The following is a 15,153-nucleotide window of genomic DNA, read 5'->3' on the forward strand; positions in this document are numbered from 1 at the left end:
AATTAAATTACTAAAAACTTCTTTCTTATTTCAGTACTTGGAACTCCTTTACCTTTCTCTGCTTCTAGATTATTGGATCATTTTGTTGTTAGACGTAAATTGAGAATTTGGTTTCAATTCAGGAAACATTTTGGATACCATAGATTCTTATTAATTAGTCTTATTTTAAATAATTATTTTTTTCCTCCCTTGATTCAAGTTATTGGTTTTTATCAATGGTCAAATTTAGGGATCCAATCTTTGAACCGTTTTAATTGACCATAATTTTGCCTCTTTTGAACAACTATCTGCTAAATTTAATATACCCAGAAACCATTTTTTTCATTATTTACAGGTTAGGAATTTTGTGAGCTCTTTATCTTTGAGACTTCTTCAGGACTTGGAGGTTAATGTTATAGGGAAAATGTATAATTTTTGACCATAAACAACTGTTGTCTGCCCTGTAGGAAATACTTTTGTTGTCTAGGGATAATTCCCTGGATAGAATGAAAAAACTATGGGTATAAGATTTCCAACAAATATTTCCTGAGAGTACATGGGATTCTATTTTGAGATTTATTCATTCATCTTTTCTCTGTGCTAGTCATTCACTATTGCAATTTATAGTAGTACATCATTCCCTCTATTCCAAAACCCAATTGGCTAAATTCTGTCCTGATTTATCTTCTAAATGCAATAAATGTAAAACTGAAGGTGGTTCATTGAATCATATCTTTTGGTTATGTCCTTCTCAATTATTGGGAGGCGTATTTTGTATACTATCTTTAGTTCTTAATATCAATTTGGCCCCATCTCCTTTTATTGCCTTGTTTGGAATATGTGGGCCCAATGATCCAATATTGAATTCTTCACAATCCCTGATTACTTCCCTGATTACCAGAAGGGCCATACCAATGACTTTCTGTCCCTGACCCTCCCACTCACTCTAAATGTTTGTCTTCAGAAAAAATTATATGGTCCACTACTGTAATGAATGTAAACTTTATTTCTTTATGGGGTTCTTTCCTTAATTATTTCCCAAATCTATAAGCTTAACTAATTTTTGATTCTTGACCTCATTGTTTATTTACTTTTATTATCAGATAGTGGACTATGAATTTTGCCAACAACCTCTATAGGTAGGGGGTTGAATTTGTAGATTAGCCAGTTTCTTTTATTTTCTTTTTGCATGTATTCTTTTTTTAAATGTAACATAGGTTTTATCATTACTGATATTAGTATCATATAAATTTGATTATTGTTCTATTCATGTTTATTTACCTATGTAACATTTGCTAAATTAAATTAATGAAAATATTGAAAAAGAAGACTTAGATGGAGCAGAAAGCCCGAGAGTTAAAGCAGTTATAAATTTTAATTGAGTACATTAATCAAGAAAATTATTACAGGCAAGAACATCTGTAAAAATAACTATATATTTTAAACTACCTTCTTCCTAAACCCATATTAATTAAAATATATAACAATATTTAGTTCTGCTGATGTAAATCAAACAGAATTACAAAATTTCTCATGTTTTCCAACAGTTCTCAGTATTCAATGAGAACAATATATATTATTGGACAGTTAGCTAATGATTTGGCCAGATTTTTTTCTTCCAAATATATGGGAAATTCTCAATTATAAGATACAAAGTCGTGTTACACACAGAGTCTTGTCTCTTTTGTGTTTCCCTGGGATTTCTGGAGCACTTAAACCTAGCACAGGTGTTATCAGCATGTGTATTTCAAATGAAATGCTGGGGATCAAATTACATCACCCATCTTGATATCTGACTATCTTAGGAGGACAACTATAAAGGTGGATGATGCAGAGGAATCATCCTTAAGCCCTGAGTCTAAGATCAGAGTGGAATCTGGCAAACTTGGCCAGCCACAAGGTATGCAGTTTCCTTTTAAAGAAGTACATAGATTGCACAGTTTCTGGAATACAGAAAGCAAGCCTCAGATCTAGAAACTTTGACTGCAATTTCAAAAATAGCTGGATTTCAGTTTCTAGTTTCAGGATCAGACAAAATGGAATCTACTGATGTGATATGAAGGAGAGATTTGTTTTTTTCTGATTAATGCACTCATAATTCTGTTTGTAAATAACAGATTGGTGAAATAAACATTTTTCAATGGAGGAAATCAGTATTCAATCCCACAAAATTATTGTATTTTTCAGTCTGATCATAACTGAGCTCCACCTCAAGTCCGTTTAACCATCTCTGCTCCAAATTATTGCATCTTTTTACACAAAACGCCCCACTCATTTTGTCTTAAAAGACCCCATCCATCCAGCTCCACAGGATACTGGAGGATCAGATTTCTACTACCATCTGTGTGGAAAATGTACTTTCTGATTTTTTTTTCTTACTTGCCCAGTTAAAATTTTAAGGTTATACAGATGTAATTTTAAGATCATGTTTTTAAAAAATCTTTTAAAAATTTCAAATGCTCTTTTTCATTTAAATGTGTTTCTTGCTGAAAAGCTATATCTACTCCCAATCTTTTAAATATGTGTTATGACTTTTTATTTGGCCATTTAATCCTTTAACATGAAAATTTACAAAATTAATTACTTTACTCATCAGACCAAATATTAATTAATCCCTCTCCCTCATTCTGTCCTGCAGAACTCCTCACAATCCAACAAAAAGAATCTGTGTATCTGCATGCACCTCCTCCAGCAATCCAAAAGAAACAAATAAATAAATATATATGTATACATAATTGTACCTATAATAATAGAGAAAAACCCTCCCACTGAGTGTTGTCGAATACAACACTAATTTCCTCCATTTTACAGGTTGTGACCAAAGTCACAAGCACGAACTTAATCCCGCAGAAACCAACTCCCTTTATGTATTTGATATACAAGCTTTGATCACTTAATTAAATTGGTTAACATAAAAGGGAAAAAAAATCACCAAATTCTTCCATCTCAATTATGAAATCAGAATAAAGATAAAAAAGAAATAGTTCATTGCATCAAGTTTGTTTAACTAAAGGTTGAGCTTGAGGAAGACTCTGTGGTGCATTATTGAACAGAAGCAAACACACAAAACAAAGTCTGTTCTACAGGCTTTATTCAACATAAACTTCCACAGAGCTGGCTGTGAGAATGTTGTTGCAAGCTCTGAGACTGGCTTTGAAGGGCCAGATCTAGCTTATATCCCAGAGGGTGATTGGCAGCTGACCGAGTGGGACTTGGTCCATTCAGGTTGGCTGATTGACTGCTGGCCAGGGGTTGCCTTGTCCTCCAGTGCTCTTCTGCAGGTACACCCTGCAGTACGCTAGCAGTGTATCACCATAGACTCTGAACGTATTCTTCTACTTGAGCAAAGTTTGTAAAAAATATATTCTGCTGTCGTAGAACAAAGATCTTCAAGACAGCAGGGTATTGAAGAACAAACTTGTAACCTTTATCATATAGCACCTTAGCAGTATTAAATTCTTTCCTTCTTTTCAACAAATTTTCAATCAAGCCAGGATAGAACAAGATCCTATCTTCTTCCCATAACAAAGGAACTTGTAGTTCCTTCGCTCTTTTCACAGCAAGGCTCAAAACCTCTCTATCTTGATAACACAGCAACTTAATTAATATAGAACATGGCTTTTGATTAGGAAAGGGCTTAGGTCTCAGGGCCCCATGAGCTCTTACAATTTCAATCTTATTCTCAAAGTTATCTTCTCCAAATACTTTAGGAATCCAATCTTGAAAGAAATGAGTCACATCTGGGCCTTCTTTCCCTTCTGACAGACCCACTATTTTAATATTATTTCTTCTGCTAAAATTCTCCAAAATATCCACTTTATCAGAATGTTTTCATTTACTCTAATTAAATCACTAGTTGTAATTTCCACAATAGTAATCCTGTCTTCAACATGATGTACATCATCTTGCACTTTAGTAATTGTTTCTTCCATTTTCTCTAATCTATTCATTTTATTTACCACATCCAATAATTTATCAGTTTCTTCTCTTTAATTTCAGCTTTTATCTCAGTCTTAACTTCCTTTAATCCTTCTCTCATTTCCCCTTTCTTTACTTTAAAGTGTTCCATTAACTTTATAGATAAATCCTCTTTCTTAATATAAGAACCAAATTAAATTTCTTCCATTACCTCCTCTTGTATCCCTTCTGCCTCTTCTTCCTCAACTGAAGTCTCCTCTTGAGCCCAATTCTTCCTTCTCCTGTGCAGAAGTCGAGGTCCCCAACTTTTCTCCATAGGACTGCTGCACTCTCAGTAGTGCTTTGGGTTTCATTGCACTGCGCATGCGTGAATTTTTGCACATGCTTGGTTCACAAGGGTTCGTCACCGATCCCATTTCTCCACACTAGTGGCAGGGAGGTGCCGACAGGAGTCCCCTCCAACAACTCACCAAGTCAAGGTAAGCCCAGGTTATTTTTTCTTCTTATCTTCCCGTTGGGTTCCCGATATCATTGCAATCACTTTTTCTTTTTTTGGAGGCATCATAGGGATAGAGTAAGGAGGTTTAGATAGATGTTAAAAATATTTTAAGCTTTAAAAAGTGCTTGTATGAAACTTTTTTAACTAATTTCCCAAGGGAGTTAGGAGCCTTCATGTCAATCCTGCAGCATCACGTGACTCCCCTCTCAGATCTTGTTCTTAAAATCCTCCAACCTTCTGAACTCAAAGAAGTATCAATAAACAGTAACAAATGGAAATAATAAAGTTTATACAATTTCCTCTCTCAGCTTAATCCTATGTGCTCCATTAAGAATGTACCAGGCACTCGACTTGACCAGTTTAATTATCCTGAGATAATGGTACTGAAAGCAAAATGCAATATCCACATACTGAAGAGTAACGTCTTTAGCTTTAATTTCCAGTCCTCCTGAGGCATTGACTTTCTGTCACCTTAATTTTTGTAACCATTTATTGATGGAATTGACTACATAACCACCTCACATGGGAATTCCCCACTTACACACTTCAGCATAACCAAGTATATGAGAGCCGCTGCTTGCCATCAATTCCTTCTTCTTTTCAATCTCTTTCTCTCAGTTTTACACATTTTGGACTTCTCAATGTCTACTTCTTAGACGCTGAAAAGACCGGGTGAGTTCCTCCAGCATTTTGGAATTTTTTTACTACAATCACAGATTTTCATATTTCACTCTATTTATTTATCTCCTCCTTAGTTTCTGTCTTCAGCTGATTCCATTTCCTACGAATCTGGCCCTTTTCTAAGCCACATATGCTGTAAAATATTCTTCAATACATTGACCATCTATTTCATATTTATTTCTATGTCCAGTTCCATTTTCCATGGCTTTCCCTCGACTTACCATCTCTGCATCATTTGGAATTTCCATGTCCCACACAGTTCTTACATGTTTCAACTCTGCTTGACTATTAGTCTGGTTCTACATTTCACCTAATTTATTTGTTTCAGTAACAGTTATTGATTTGTTTCTGTTTCAGTTACCTAACTCCTCCAGCATTACTAAAATCTCTTCCTTTTTAAAATAATTTTCTTTATCATCCCTTGTCTCCCTCTGCTTGTTTTATGAAAACAATTGATTCATAATCAAGCATTGACCTATATTGCACTGGAAAATATAACTTCTGAAGATTAAATTAACTATGACATGCATCATTAATTACATTAATCATAAATAAATAAAGAAAAAAATACAAGTATCAAATGTAAGATATAACTTTAAACACAATTTCACAAACATGGGAATTCACTCAAATTTATCTGGACATTTAGACAAAGCATATCACTATTAGTTATAAATAAATACGGTAGTTATAGCTAAATATACAAATGAAAGTAACAAAAATTATTTCTGTTAGATAACTTGACAAATGATATGGATAGAATGAAGGATGGTAAAAAAACATTAATTATAAGGAAACACTGGCAAAGATGAATGAAGGGGCTAAAGGAGCGGATTTTGTTTTCTTTAACTGGCTGTGACATCAAGATAAGTACTGTGATTAGTTGCAAAATGTTAAGGTCTACATAAATTGCTTATCACATTTCAAAAACACCTGACATGACACTCATGACATGTTAAAAGAATATTTTTAATTTTGCATGTAGCTTTGTGTTTTGGTTATTTGTGGATATTGGGCAGGCTTCCATTATGCTGATTTCTGAAGAAACAAGTTATGCTTCCTAACAAATTCCAAAATGTTTGTTTTTCCTAAAAACACAGAATGCTGGAGGGCTCAGGCCTGAAATGTAAGTAATATATCTTTACATCCTGTGGAGGCTGCAAGACCTGCTGAGTTCCTCCAGCATTTCTGTGTTTTTACTACAATCAGAGCGTCAGACTTTTGTGTTTCACTCATGTGTTTCGTGTTTTATTTTTGCTATCTGCTTTTCCTCAAATGTTTTTCTTTTTAGGGTCTGCTAGACTTCACCAATAAGTTACTGTGCAATACCTTGATGTATGTAATCATATTAAAAAAGCTCAATAAATGCTAATTGTGTTTGAATTAATATTCATCCCACTAGCTATCCTTTGCCACATTTTTCAGACACTTGACTTTGCAATCTTGCTAGAAAAGGAAACCTGAACTGACTTAAACAAAAAAATCAACAAAAATCATTCAACGATATTTCCATTGTTGACTTTGAATCTTGTGCAGGATCTTAACCTAAACCTAAATCTTAACCTAAAGAGTTGACAATTCCCCCACACCACAGATGCTACTCAACCCATTGAATTCCTCCAACAGTTTCATTTCATTCCAGATTCCAGATTCTGCAGTCTCTTGTGCTTTCCGTAATGTTATTTCCTCTTCCTTTCAGTTCATGTATATACCTTGTAATCAACAGCAGCCACATTGAAACCACATGATTTGCTTATTTTTGAGTTATCAACCAATTCTTGAAAAATAATTGTAAAGCATTCTGACCTGTGAATCGCGGCAAAAAGGTCCTCTGTTGTGCGAAGTTTGTTTGGTGATATGAATACATTATCTTCGTTAGTTTGAAGATCCACAGGAGAAGTCAAATAATTTTCACCCTGTACCGCATCTGCGGAAAAGAACATTACATTTTAGCAGGCTACGTGTATGCTAATTGTGTAAGTACTTCGTAGTGATATTATAGTATGGTTAACTAACATACTTTTAAAAAGTATATCAAAATCTGGAAAAGGTACTTCATTTTACAAATTGTGAACAGAGAGAGTAACATTACAAACTAGATCCACTTAATTCAATCTGCATTTACATAAATATGTCTAAAAACTTGGATCAGTGAACTGTTTTACTTCAGATAATCCAGTTGTCTTCAATTGTTTATTCAAGACTTCCCAGCTTTACCTCCTTTTTGCTTTTGTTTTATTTCCTGTACAAATTCAAGTTGAGAATAGGCCTCCCATCGTTGCATAAAATACTTATTATTTTGTTTCCAGAAAAAAAAGATTCAATTGAGCATATAACTAATCTTTTGTTGCCTGAAAAAAAAATTTCACAATATAGAATAAGATTTAAGAGCATATCTTATTTTCAAATTATTTCTACAGAAAGATGGTGGGGAAAAATATAAAAAAGAGTGCAGTAGGTTTTTCATATTTTGTTATATAATATTGAATTCTTAAAATTAAACAGTGTAACAGTGGTTAAACAAAAATGCAGACTGAACAACACAAGGTGATCTCATTATACATTCATTGTAGAATGATTCCCTCAGAAATATGTCTACTTTATTATTAGGATTTCTTTTCCAATTGAAATTAAGAGATCAGCATATCCTTTTTGCAAAACAAAAGAGAGAACTCATGTTTTGGTCCATAGACCTCAACATATTTAAAAACATAGGTTGAGAATCCTATTTAAATGAGCTAATAAGAAAATTATTTTTTTTTCCCAGTTATGTAGCCAACTGCATTGGACATATTAAACACAGAAATGGACCAGCAACTTAAACTGCAACATTTCCTTCTCATTAATTAAATTTTGAGACTGGCATGCACCTGCCCAATCAAATTTCCATGTCTGGTCTACTTTACTTTGAATGCATTCTTGGTTGTCGGTAAAAAGATTTTTTTTTAAAATGCTCACCTATTGCAATATGCCTAACATTTCAGATCAAGTGAGTAAAGCTGGATATTAAATGTAAATCACTGCAGAGTGTAAAGCCCAATGATGAGAAATATCAGTATTTTGTTTAAGAAATGCATCAGATGCTTCAAATATTTAAAAATGGAACTAACCAACATCCAGGTCTACTTATTGCCAAATATAAAAGGATTAAAGAAAAACATTGGACAGAGAACTTGGTTAAATAGTGACGATGAAGCACCAGCTTGCGTTTAGGTGTGGATATAATATGTATCATTCACCATGTTTTTTTTGCACTTTAAGGGTTAAATAGATGCTTTAGTATATCAATGTATAGGTCTTTCTTTTCTTCTGGAATGGCTGAGTTTGACAAGATGTACTGAATACATTCAAAACATTTCAGACTTGCTGCAATGAAAGAATACATGCTGATGGAATCAGAATGTTTTATGTTTCTGCAACAATGCTAAATATTGAGCTTAACTATTTCCTCCCACAACCTGATATCGAAATAAAATGAGAAATTTTTACCCATGTGACCTTTGTTCTGTCCGGCGTCGGGTGTCTCACACAAAGCTTCCACAATTCTTGTGACATCAGCAAGACTTTCTGGATTGCCATCTTGCACTCTATTTTCTTCAACAGTCTCTTCACTCAACTTCTGTACATCCATTAATTCTGGCTGAATTATGTCTGGGAATGAGGTTTCATCATCATTAACAGAGTCAAAGTCAAGCTTTCTTTCCAATTTTTCTATGGTTACAGGTTTTGGTCGTGCTGTTGGTAGGGTTTCTGTACTGGTGTTACTTGATGAAGGCACTTTTTCATGTTTCTCTTCATTCCCTGTTTCCTGTTCAAGTACCTCATTCTGAAAGTCTTTATTGGAATTATTCAAATCTTGAATAATTTCCTTCACTAAATTTGCCTTGCTAATACCTGTGCAGGTACTGAAGACTGCCTGACAGTTTGCCATTGAAGTTTCGTCATCTCCAAACTCTTTATTCTGTGGACTTCCATTAATTTTTAAAGATTTTTCCACTGTAGAGAGCAAGGGTAAATGTATTAAACTTCCTTCATTTAGATTATTCTCTTGAAGTGAATTTATACTTCCTGCATCCAAAATGTTGGTGTTTGCTTCTAAGGAAGAAGATTTTTCTGACAGTGAAATGGGAAATTCATTGTGTGTATTATAACTACATGGTTCAGTTTTAAATGTTAGCGTGACAGACTCTGTAGAGAGTGGTTGTTCTGTTAGACCAGGTTCTTGGTGTTGTTGCCTGGGTTGCTTGGTTTTACTAACAGAGCGAAGCTGAACAGACTGTAGCACAGATGGGGTTATGGCAAGTGAAACTGATGGGCTGGTGTTGGATCGTTCAATTAGCTCACTCTCTGTGCTTTGATTTGAGATATGTAGTGGGTGTTTGTGAGCAGAAGGCTTGCTTTTAAACACATTCTGAAGAGCACTTAGGTCAAGATGTGTTGGAGGTATAATTGGTAATTTGAGGTCTTTCTTTGTAACGTTAGCATCCTTTGCAAAAGACGGCTGTAGTGAAGACCTCCTCTCTGGAACTTTGGGCTTTCTTTTTCCACTGTTTGGAGACAGAGCACCAGGAAACAGAGGTGTTGGCAAAGTTGAGGTTGGTGTTCCTGACTGGCTTGAATACCCACTTGATGGTGATGCCAAACCTGCCAATTTGTCAGGAGAAGACAACTTAAATTCATTGTCAATGGAGGGAAGGGATGGAGTAGTAGCACGCGATTCAGACTGGGATGTTTGCGATTCCGAACCTTCCGGAGACTTTGTGCATTCTATGACAGTCGTACCTGTTGCAGTACTGGAGTTTGATAATGATCTGTAGGGATCATTAGACTTTAAGTCATTCAAGAGCCAGAGGCCTGCATAATCTGATTGCATGGCACTTCCATCTTTAAATGATGGTGTTTCACATGGAGTGAATGGAGGATCTGATAAATCATTATCATTTGCATATGCGCTGCGACTATTCCAAGGAATATTTATTTCGTTAGGTAGCATGGGACCTTTGAACCCGTCAGATGCAAGATTTAGGTCAAGCTGCAATGACTTTTGTGCATCCCTGTAAGACACAATCCCATCTTGCCCATTGTTTGTCTTTGGTTCATTCTGATAATTCTCGCTTGTACAACTTTCATTTTTTCTCAAAGATGAACTGCGTTTTGGTGGGGTTGGTTTTGCCTTTGGTTTCTTGAGAGCAATGCTCTGACCCCGAAATCTTTGTTTTCTTAATTCTAAAGGATCCGGTGGCGGGAGCTCTGCTCTCTGCATTCCTTCAGAGCTTGTGGGTGCATAGTTAAAAATGTAGTTTCTGTTCGTTCCTAACCCACAGTCAAAGTGCATGGATGTAAAATAGCCTTCAGTATCCACAGAGAAATGTGAGCCTGAGTCAGTTCTGGTGGAGGATGGTCTCTCAACAAAGCTCTCACATGTCCCCATACTAGCAAAACTTGGGCACCCTAAACTATTGGACCTTGAAAGCCTAGGGCTAAAATCTTGATTGCAAGATGAATCATGGCAATGGTGTAAATAATTCCAATCCACATCACTTGCGTTACTTGTATTGAGATCTTCAACAACATCTGTTTCTGTGGAAGTAAAAGAATTTAATCTGTGACCTATGCCTTTGTCTTCTTGATAGGCATACTGCTCAAGTAGGAAACCTGGTGCATCATAATTAGTGTGGGCAGGTGTATTCAAGGATAGTTCTGAATCACAGTGTGAAGATCCTGTCAGTGGTGGTGAGGATGCAGTGTGGATTGTCTCTGATGTCTGTGAGGGGCATGTTGAATTACTTCCACTCCAATTTCCACTTGAGGATTGATGATCCTCCTTTTGATCTAACTGGTTGCTTAAGATAACTCCTGCACTGGAAAGACTGTTGACTGGACTCCCAAATGTATCTGAATTTGAAGAGATCTCACTGTTTCCGATGTCTGGCTCTGGCACAAAGTTGGACATTTTTGTCACTTGGTTCTTTTGGTCTTTTGTCACTTGATTTTGCTCTGGTTGAACAGTCACACCTATTGAATGATGTTCATGTGGGCTCTGATTAAACAAACTGGCTTCGCTGTCTTCCTCCTCTGCCTTTTCTGGGGTTGGCAAGAATTTTTCAGCACTAATGATGCTTTCGACACTATTGTCCTGACTTAATTCATGAGAAAGCAGTGGAACTCTGACACCCTCTCTAGAAAGGCTGCGGGAACGGATGTGGCTGTCGATTGGTGCAAGGAACATTGAGCCTGAGTCATCAGCCAGGGTTGTGATATTCCCATCTGAATGTGACAGTGAAGATGTGATGCCACTGCCCCGCTGGGCTCGGATCCGCCTTACTGATGGTGCTGCAATAAGGATATCCTCTGTCTGACACTCTGAGTCCTTGGTCCGTGATCGGGCACTGTTAGAATTCACTTCATCACCATGATAATCCAAGTTTGGGTTAATGTGAACAATTACATTTCTTTCTTTAGCTATTGAAGATTCATTAGAACCTGCTGACCAAGTAAATAAAAAGGTAGAATCAAAGAGTACCTCATGATAAATATAAAGTTTCAGAACATATACAAAGGCCCCAAATTTCCTTCCAATTCTGGTGGCTTTTTACAGGCAGCAATAGAATTGTGAATCAAAGGGTTCTTTTGAACAAATTTTTGAGAGGCAAGGCATGGAAGGAGTTTTAGTGACCTCTTGACAGAGTTCTTTCTGCTCATATTCTCCATTTGAACAAGTCAGTAAAAGATGTACAGAAAATGCTGCCACATTAAAGTTCACTTTTTTTTTTAAGGGGAATGAAATTCACATGTGGATGCATCCTGCAGTTGGCCGGGCCAGTTTTACCCACATACAGCTTGTAAATTATAGATTTTGCTCCCTAATTAGGAGGCATCTATACTGTAACCGCCTAATTTAAGGAAGTGGCCTGACCTTTGAAACTTTGGCCCCTGATGTTGACTTCAACAAATTTTCATCTGGAAATTGGAAGCATTAATATTGAGAATGATTTTATTTGTTCCTAATTTTTGCAAGTTAGAATGAAGGACAATGTTGATGTACGAATACACTAAAGAAGAAATTTTGGAGGGAAAAAAAGAGGCATGAGATACCCCTAACAGATAGGGAAAGTAGAATGCCAGAAGATTCTATTAGTAAATGAAGAGCAAAAGGGTGCTTCTTGACTTACTTATTGTGGAGGACATGGAAGCTCATGAATTCAGGGAAGAAACACATTTTATTAAGATAATTGATGAAAGCATGAGGATATAGTTTTATGGATTTTTAGAAATGCTTTTGACACAGTAGGGTGCTCCAGAAGATCATAATACATGGTGGGACAGCAAATGGGCAACAAAATTGATTTGGTGGAAAGTGGCAGAGGGGGTAATGTAGTGGTTTTTTTCCCCCAGCTTGGAGGCCCATAAGCAGTGGTGTGCTGCAGGGATCAATGCTGGATCCTTTATTATTTGTCATGGATATTAATAATCTGGAAGTATGTAGGTGGGATTATTACTAAGTTTGTAAATGAGAACAAAATTGTTAGTATAGGGAACAATAAAGAAGGCATCTAGATAACTGGAAAAGTAGACAAAGGATTGGTAGATGGAATCTAACTCGTCTGAGCATGAGATGATGCACTTCAGGAATTTAACCAAGGTCAGGGCATGTTAGTGCTATGAAGTATTATTCAACAGCAAGACATTGGGGTACATATATATAGTTGAAAGTTACAACACAGAGTGATAAAGACTTAAGGTGTCCTGGCATTTTATTGCCTGAGGCATTGAGTATAGAAGTTGGGACATCATGTTACCATTATACAAATTGTTGATTAGGCTGCTCATGTGTGTAATTTTAGTTGCCACTCTATAGGAAGGATGTGATTAATATACAGAGGATGCAGAAAGATTTACTGAAACATTGACTGGATGATAGGGCTCTAGATATGAGAGTTTAAATAGATTAGGTCTATCCTGGAACATTACAAGGGGCTTAGATAGGGCAGATAGTCACAGTATTTTTTCCCAGGTAGGAGAGTCTAAAACCAGAGGGCATGAGTTAAATGTAAGAGAGGAAAGATTTAAAGGAAATCTGATGAGCAAATTTTTCCCCACAGAGGGTGGTTGGTATATTGGAATAAGCTACCAGAGGAGATAATAGCAATGGATACAATTACAATGTTTAAAAAACATTTGGAGAGATACATGTTTAAAAAAGGTTAAAAGACAAGTGGGATTATTAGTTAGGCATCTTAGTTTGCATGGGTGAGCAGGGATGAAGGGCCTGTTTCTGTGCTGTGTAACTCTGAATTTATGAATGAGAATAAGACAAAATCATGGTTAGCCCAGAATAAGATTTCTCACCAAAAAATAAAATAATATTGGTCTGATTTTGATTGTTGAAGACATCGTCAGCATGGCACTTAGACAGTGGTCTCCCTTTTTAGTCAGGAAGTTTTGTGTCTCTTCAGACATAAAGCTGCCATTTTACTTAATGTGCTGAGGACCTATGTTTTAGATGAGATGTTCAACCAAAGTTCAGTCTGTCTTCTCAGCTAGAACCTTTTTCAAAACAAAGGAACTTGTCCAATATTTACTTCTCAACTTAACAATAAAGTGATTATTGTGCATCTGTTTGTTCAACTTTACACACATCAACTTTCTGCTTTTTCATTGTGACAAAACATGACAAGTAATATAAGAGGTTTGGATGACAAGGTCATGAAAATTTCTAAACAAATGAAAGTCTTCTTTAATGAGTGAGTACATCTGGTCTGATTTAGTGTTCAACTGGTTTTTTAAAATCACAGATAATTATTGCTAGAAATGTTTCTAACAGGACTGCCATAATGAGCTTGAAATATGAAAGTCTGTAGATGCTGTGATTGTAGTAAAAACACAAATGCTGGAGTGTCCATGGAAAATAAAGATATTTAACCAATATTCCCGGTGTAAGTAAAAAGCAGGCAGTTGCCAGAATGAAAAGGCAGGGAGAAGGAAAGAAAGAGCAGGGAGAGGAGCACATACCAACAGACAAATAATGTTTGTGAAGTTTTACCTATTTCTTGTTGCACACGCCTGGGAAGTCCACTAATTGTTTTTCGCCTCTTTAACTTCCGTCTTCGCTGCAATGCAGAATGAGGATGAGCAAAGGAGTAACGTCCAATGACCTGTCGCTCAAATCCCACTCCTGTATTAGTGAATAGAAACAAATTGCAAACTATAGCATATATACACAACCATTGCAACAATACAAATCAGTAAATTAGGCTTCTTTAACACATTGGTACCAAATATATAAATGTAGATTTTAGGCTGGATCATGTTCATTTAGTATGATATTACTAATCTTTCATCAACATAAATTTCTATTATTAATGGCAAGAAACCTATACCAGCCTAAAAATGGCTTACAATATTTTCTCCACAAACAAGACATAACTGTTTTAAGTACTAAAATTTATTATTAAAGTCCCAAGTTCTTTTCACAATTCAAGTACATTTGTTCAATGTCATGTAATTGCACCATTGCTCCTGATGATTAATGGTCAGTGTGGTGATATGTAATTACACCACTAGGTCACTAGCTTTCCTGGTTCGTCTTGCAGAGAGACAAGACCTCTTGGTGTACATATTAGTTTATTAAAGCTGTCGTATACTCACACTGCTGATGTGGTTATTGTCAATACAGTCAAGAATTGGGCTCACTTTAAAGAATGGTCATCTGAGTTACCAAGGCCCATACATCTTCAGTAAAAATGTGGATAAAGGTTTGAGAAGAGAGAATCACATTTGGCAAAAAAATTGTTGAAAAGGAAAATGTACTAGGTCAATAGTCAAAATTTGGGGTATGGTGTTGGCATTAGCAGTTAAAGAACAAGACTAATAATTCAAAACTACAGATTAACAACCAGAAATGGGAGTTCAAATCCCAAACCAGTTACTAGATCTTTGATTAAAAAAAGATCAGGTTGACTAATATCCATCAATGAAGCCTATCTGCCATGGTATGGCTGAAATGTGACGAAGGACGACCATATAGTTGAATGCCCAGTAAGCTACTTAGTTGCGCTCCAAATTACCACATTGAA

The 15,153-nt window shown here is 35.9% G+C and overlaps 1 protein-coding gene and 1 long non-coding RNA gene across 13 annotated transcripts in view; one reads left to right on the forward strand and one right to left on the reverse strand.

Moving 5' to 3' along the window:
* LOC138738833 (uncharacterized) overlaps positions 1 to 15,153 on the forward strand; it is a 193,950-nt gene that overhangs the window by 31,113 nt on the left and 147,684 nt on the right. The gene's annotated exons all lie outside the window — the stretch shown is intronic.
* Positions 1 to 15,153, reverse strand: part of LOC138738824 (actin remodeling regulator NHS-like) — a 443,489-nt gene that overhangs the window by 14,791 nt on the left and 413,545 nt on the right. For 6 of the 10 annotated variants that reach the window (XR_011341787.1, XR_011341788.1, XR_011341789.1 and 3 more), the window contains exons 6-8: positions 14,121 to 14,252; positions 8,567 to 11,563; positions 6,884 to 7,004 (exon numbers count right to left, since the gene is read on the reverse strand). Coding sequence is in view for 7 of the 10 variants with exons in the window: in XM_069889840.1 (XP_069745941.1) it covers positions 6,884 to 7,004; positions 8,567 to 11,563; positions 14,121 to 14,252 (3,250 nt within the window). In the remaining 3 variants the exon portion in view is untranslated. Of the gene's footprint in view, positions 1 to 2,916; positions 4,634 to 5,720; positions 6,790 to 6,883; positions 7,005 to 8,566; positions 11,564 to 14,120; positions 14,253 to 15,153 lie in introns of those variants that run through there. The other 4 variants (XM_069889841.1, XM_069889839.1, XM_069889837.1 and 1 more) reach the window with 4 other exon arrangements.

Source organism: Narcine bancroftii, chromosome 7 (genome assembly GCF_036971445.1).
Source record: "Narcine bancroftii isolate sNarBan1 chromosome 7, sNarBan1.hap1, whole genome shotgun sequence".
In the NCBI taxonomy this organism is placed as follows: domain Eukaryota; kingdom Metazoa; phylum Chordata; class Chondrichthyes; order Torpediniformes; family Narcinidae; genus Narcine; species Narcine bancroftii.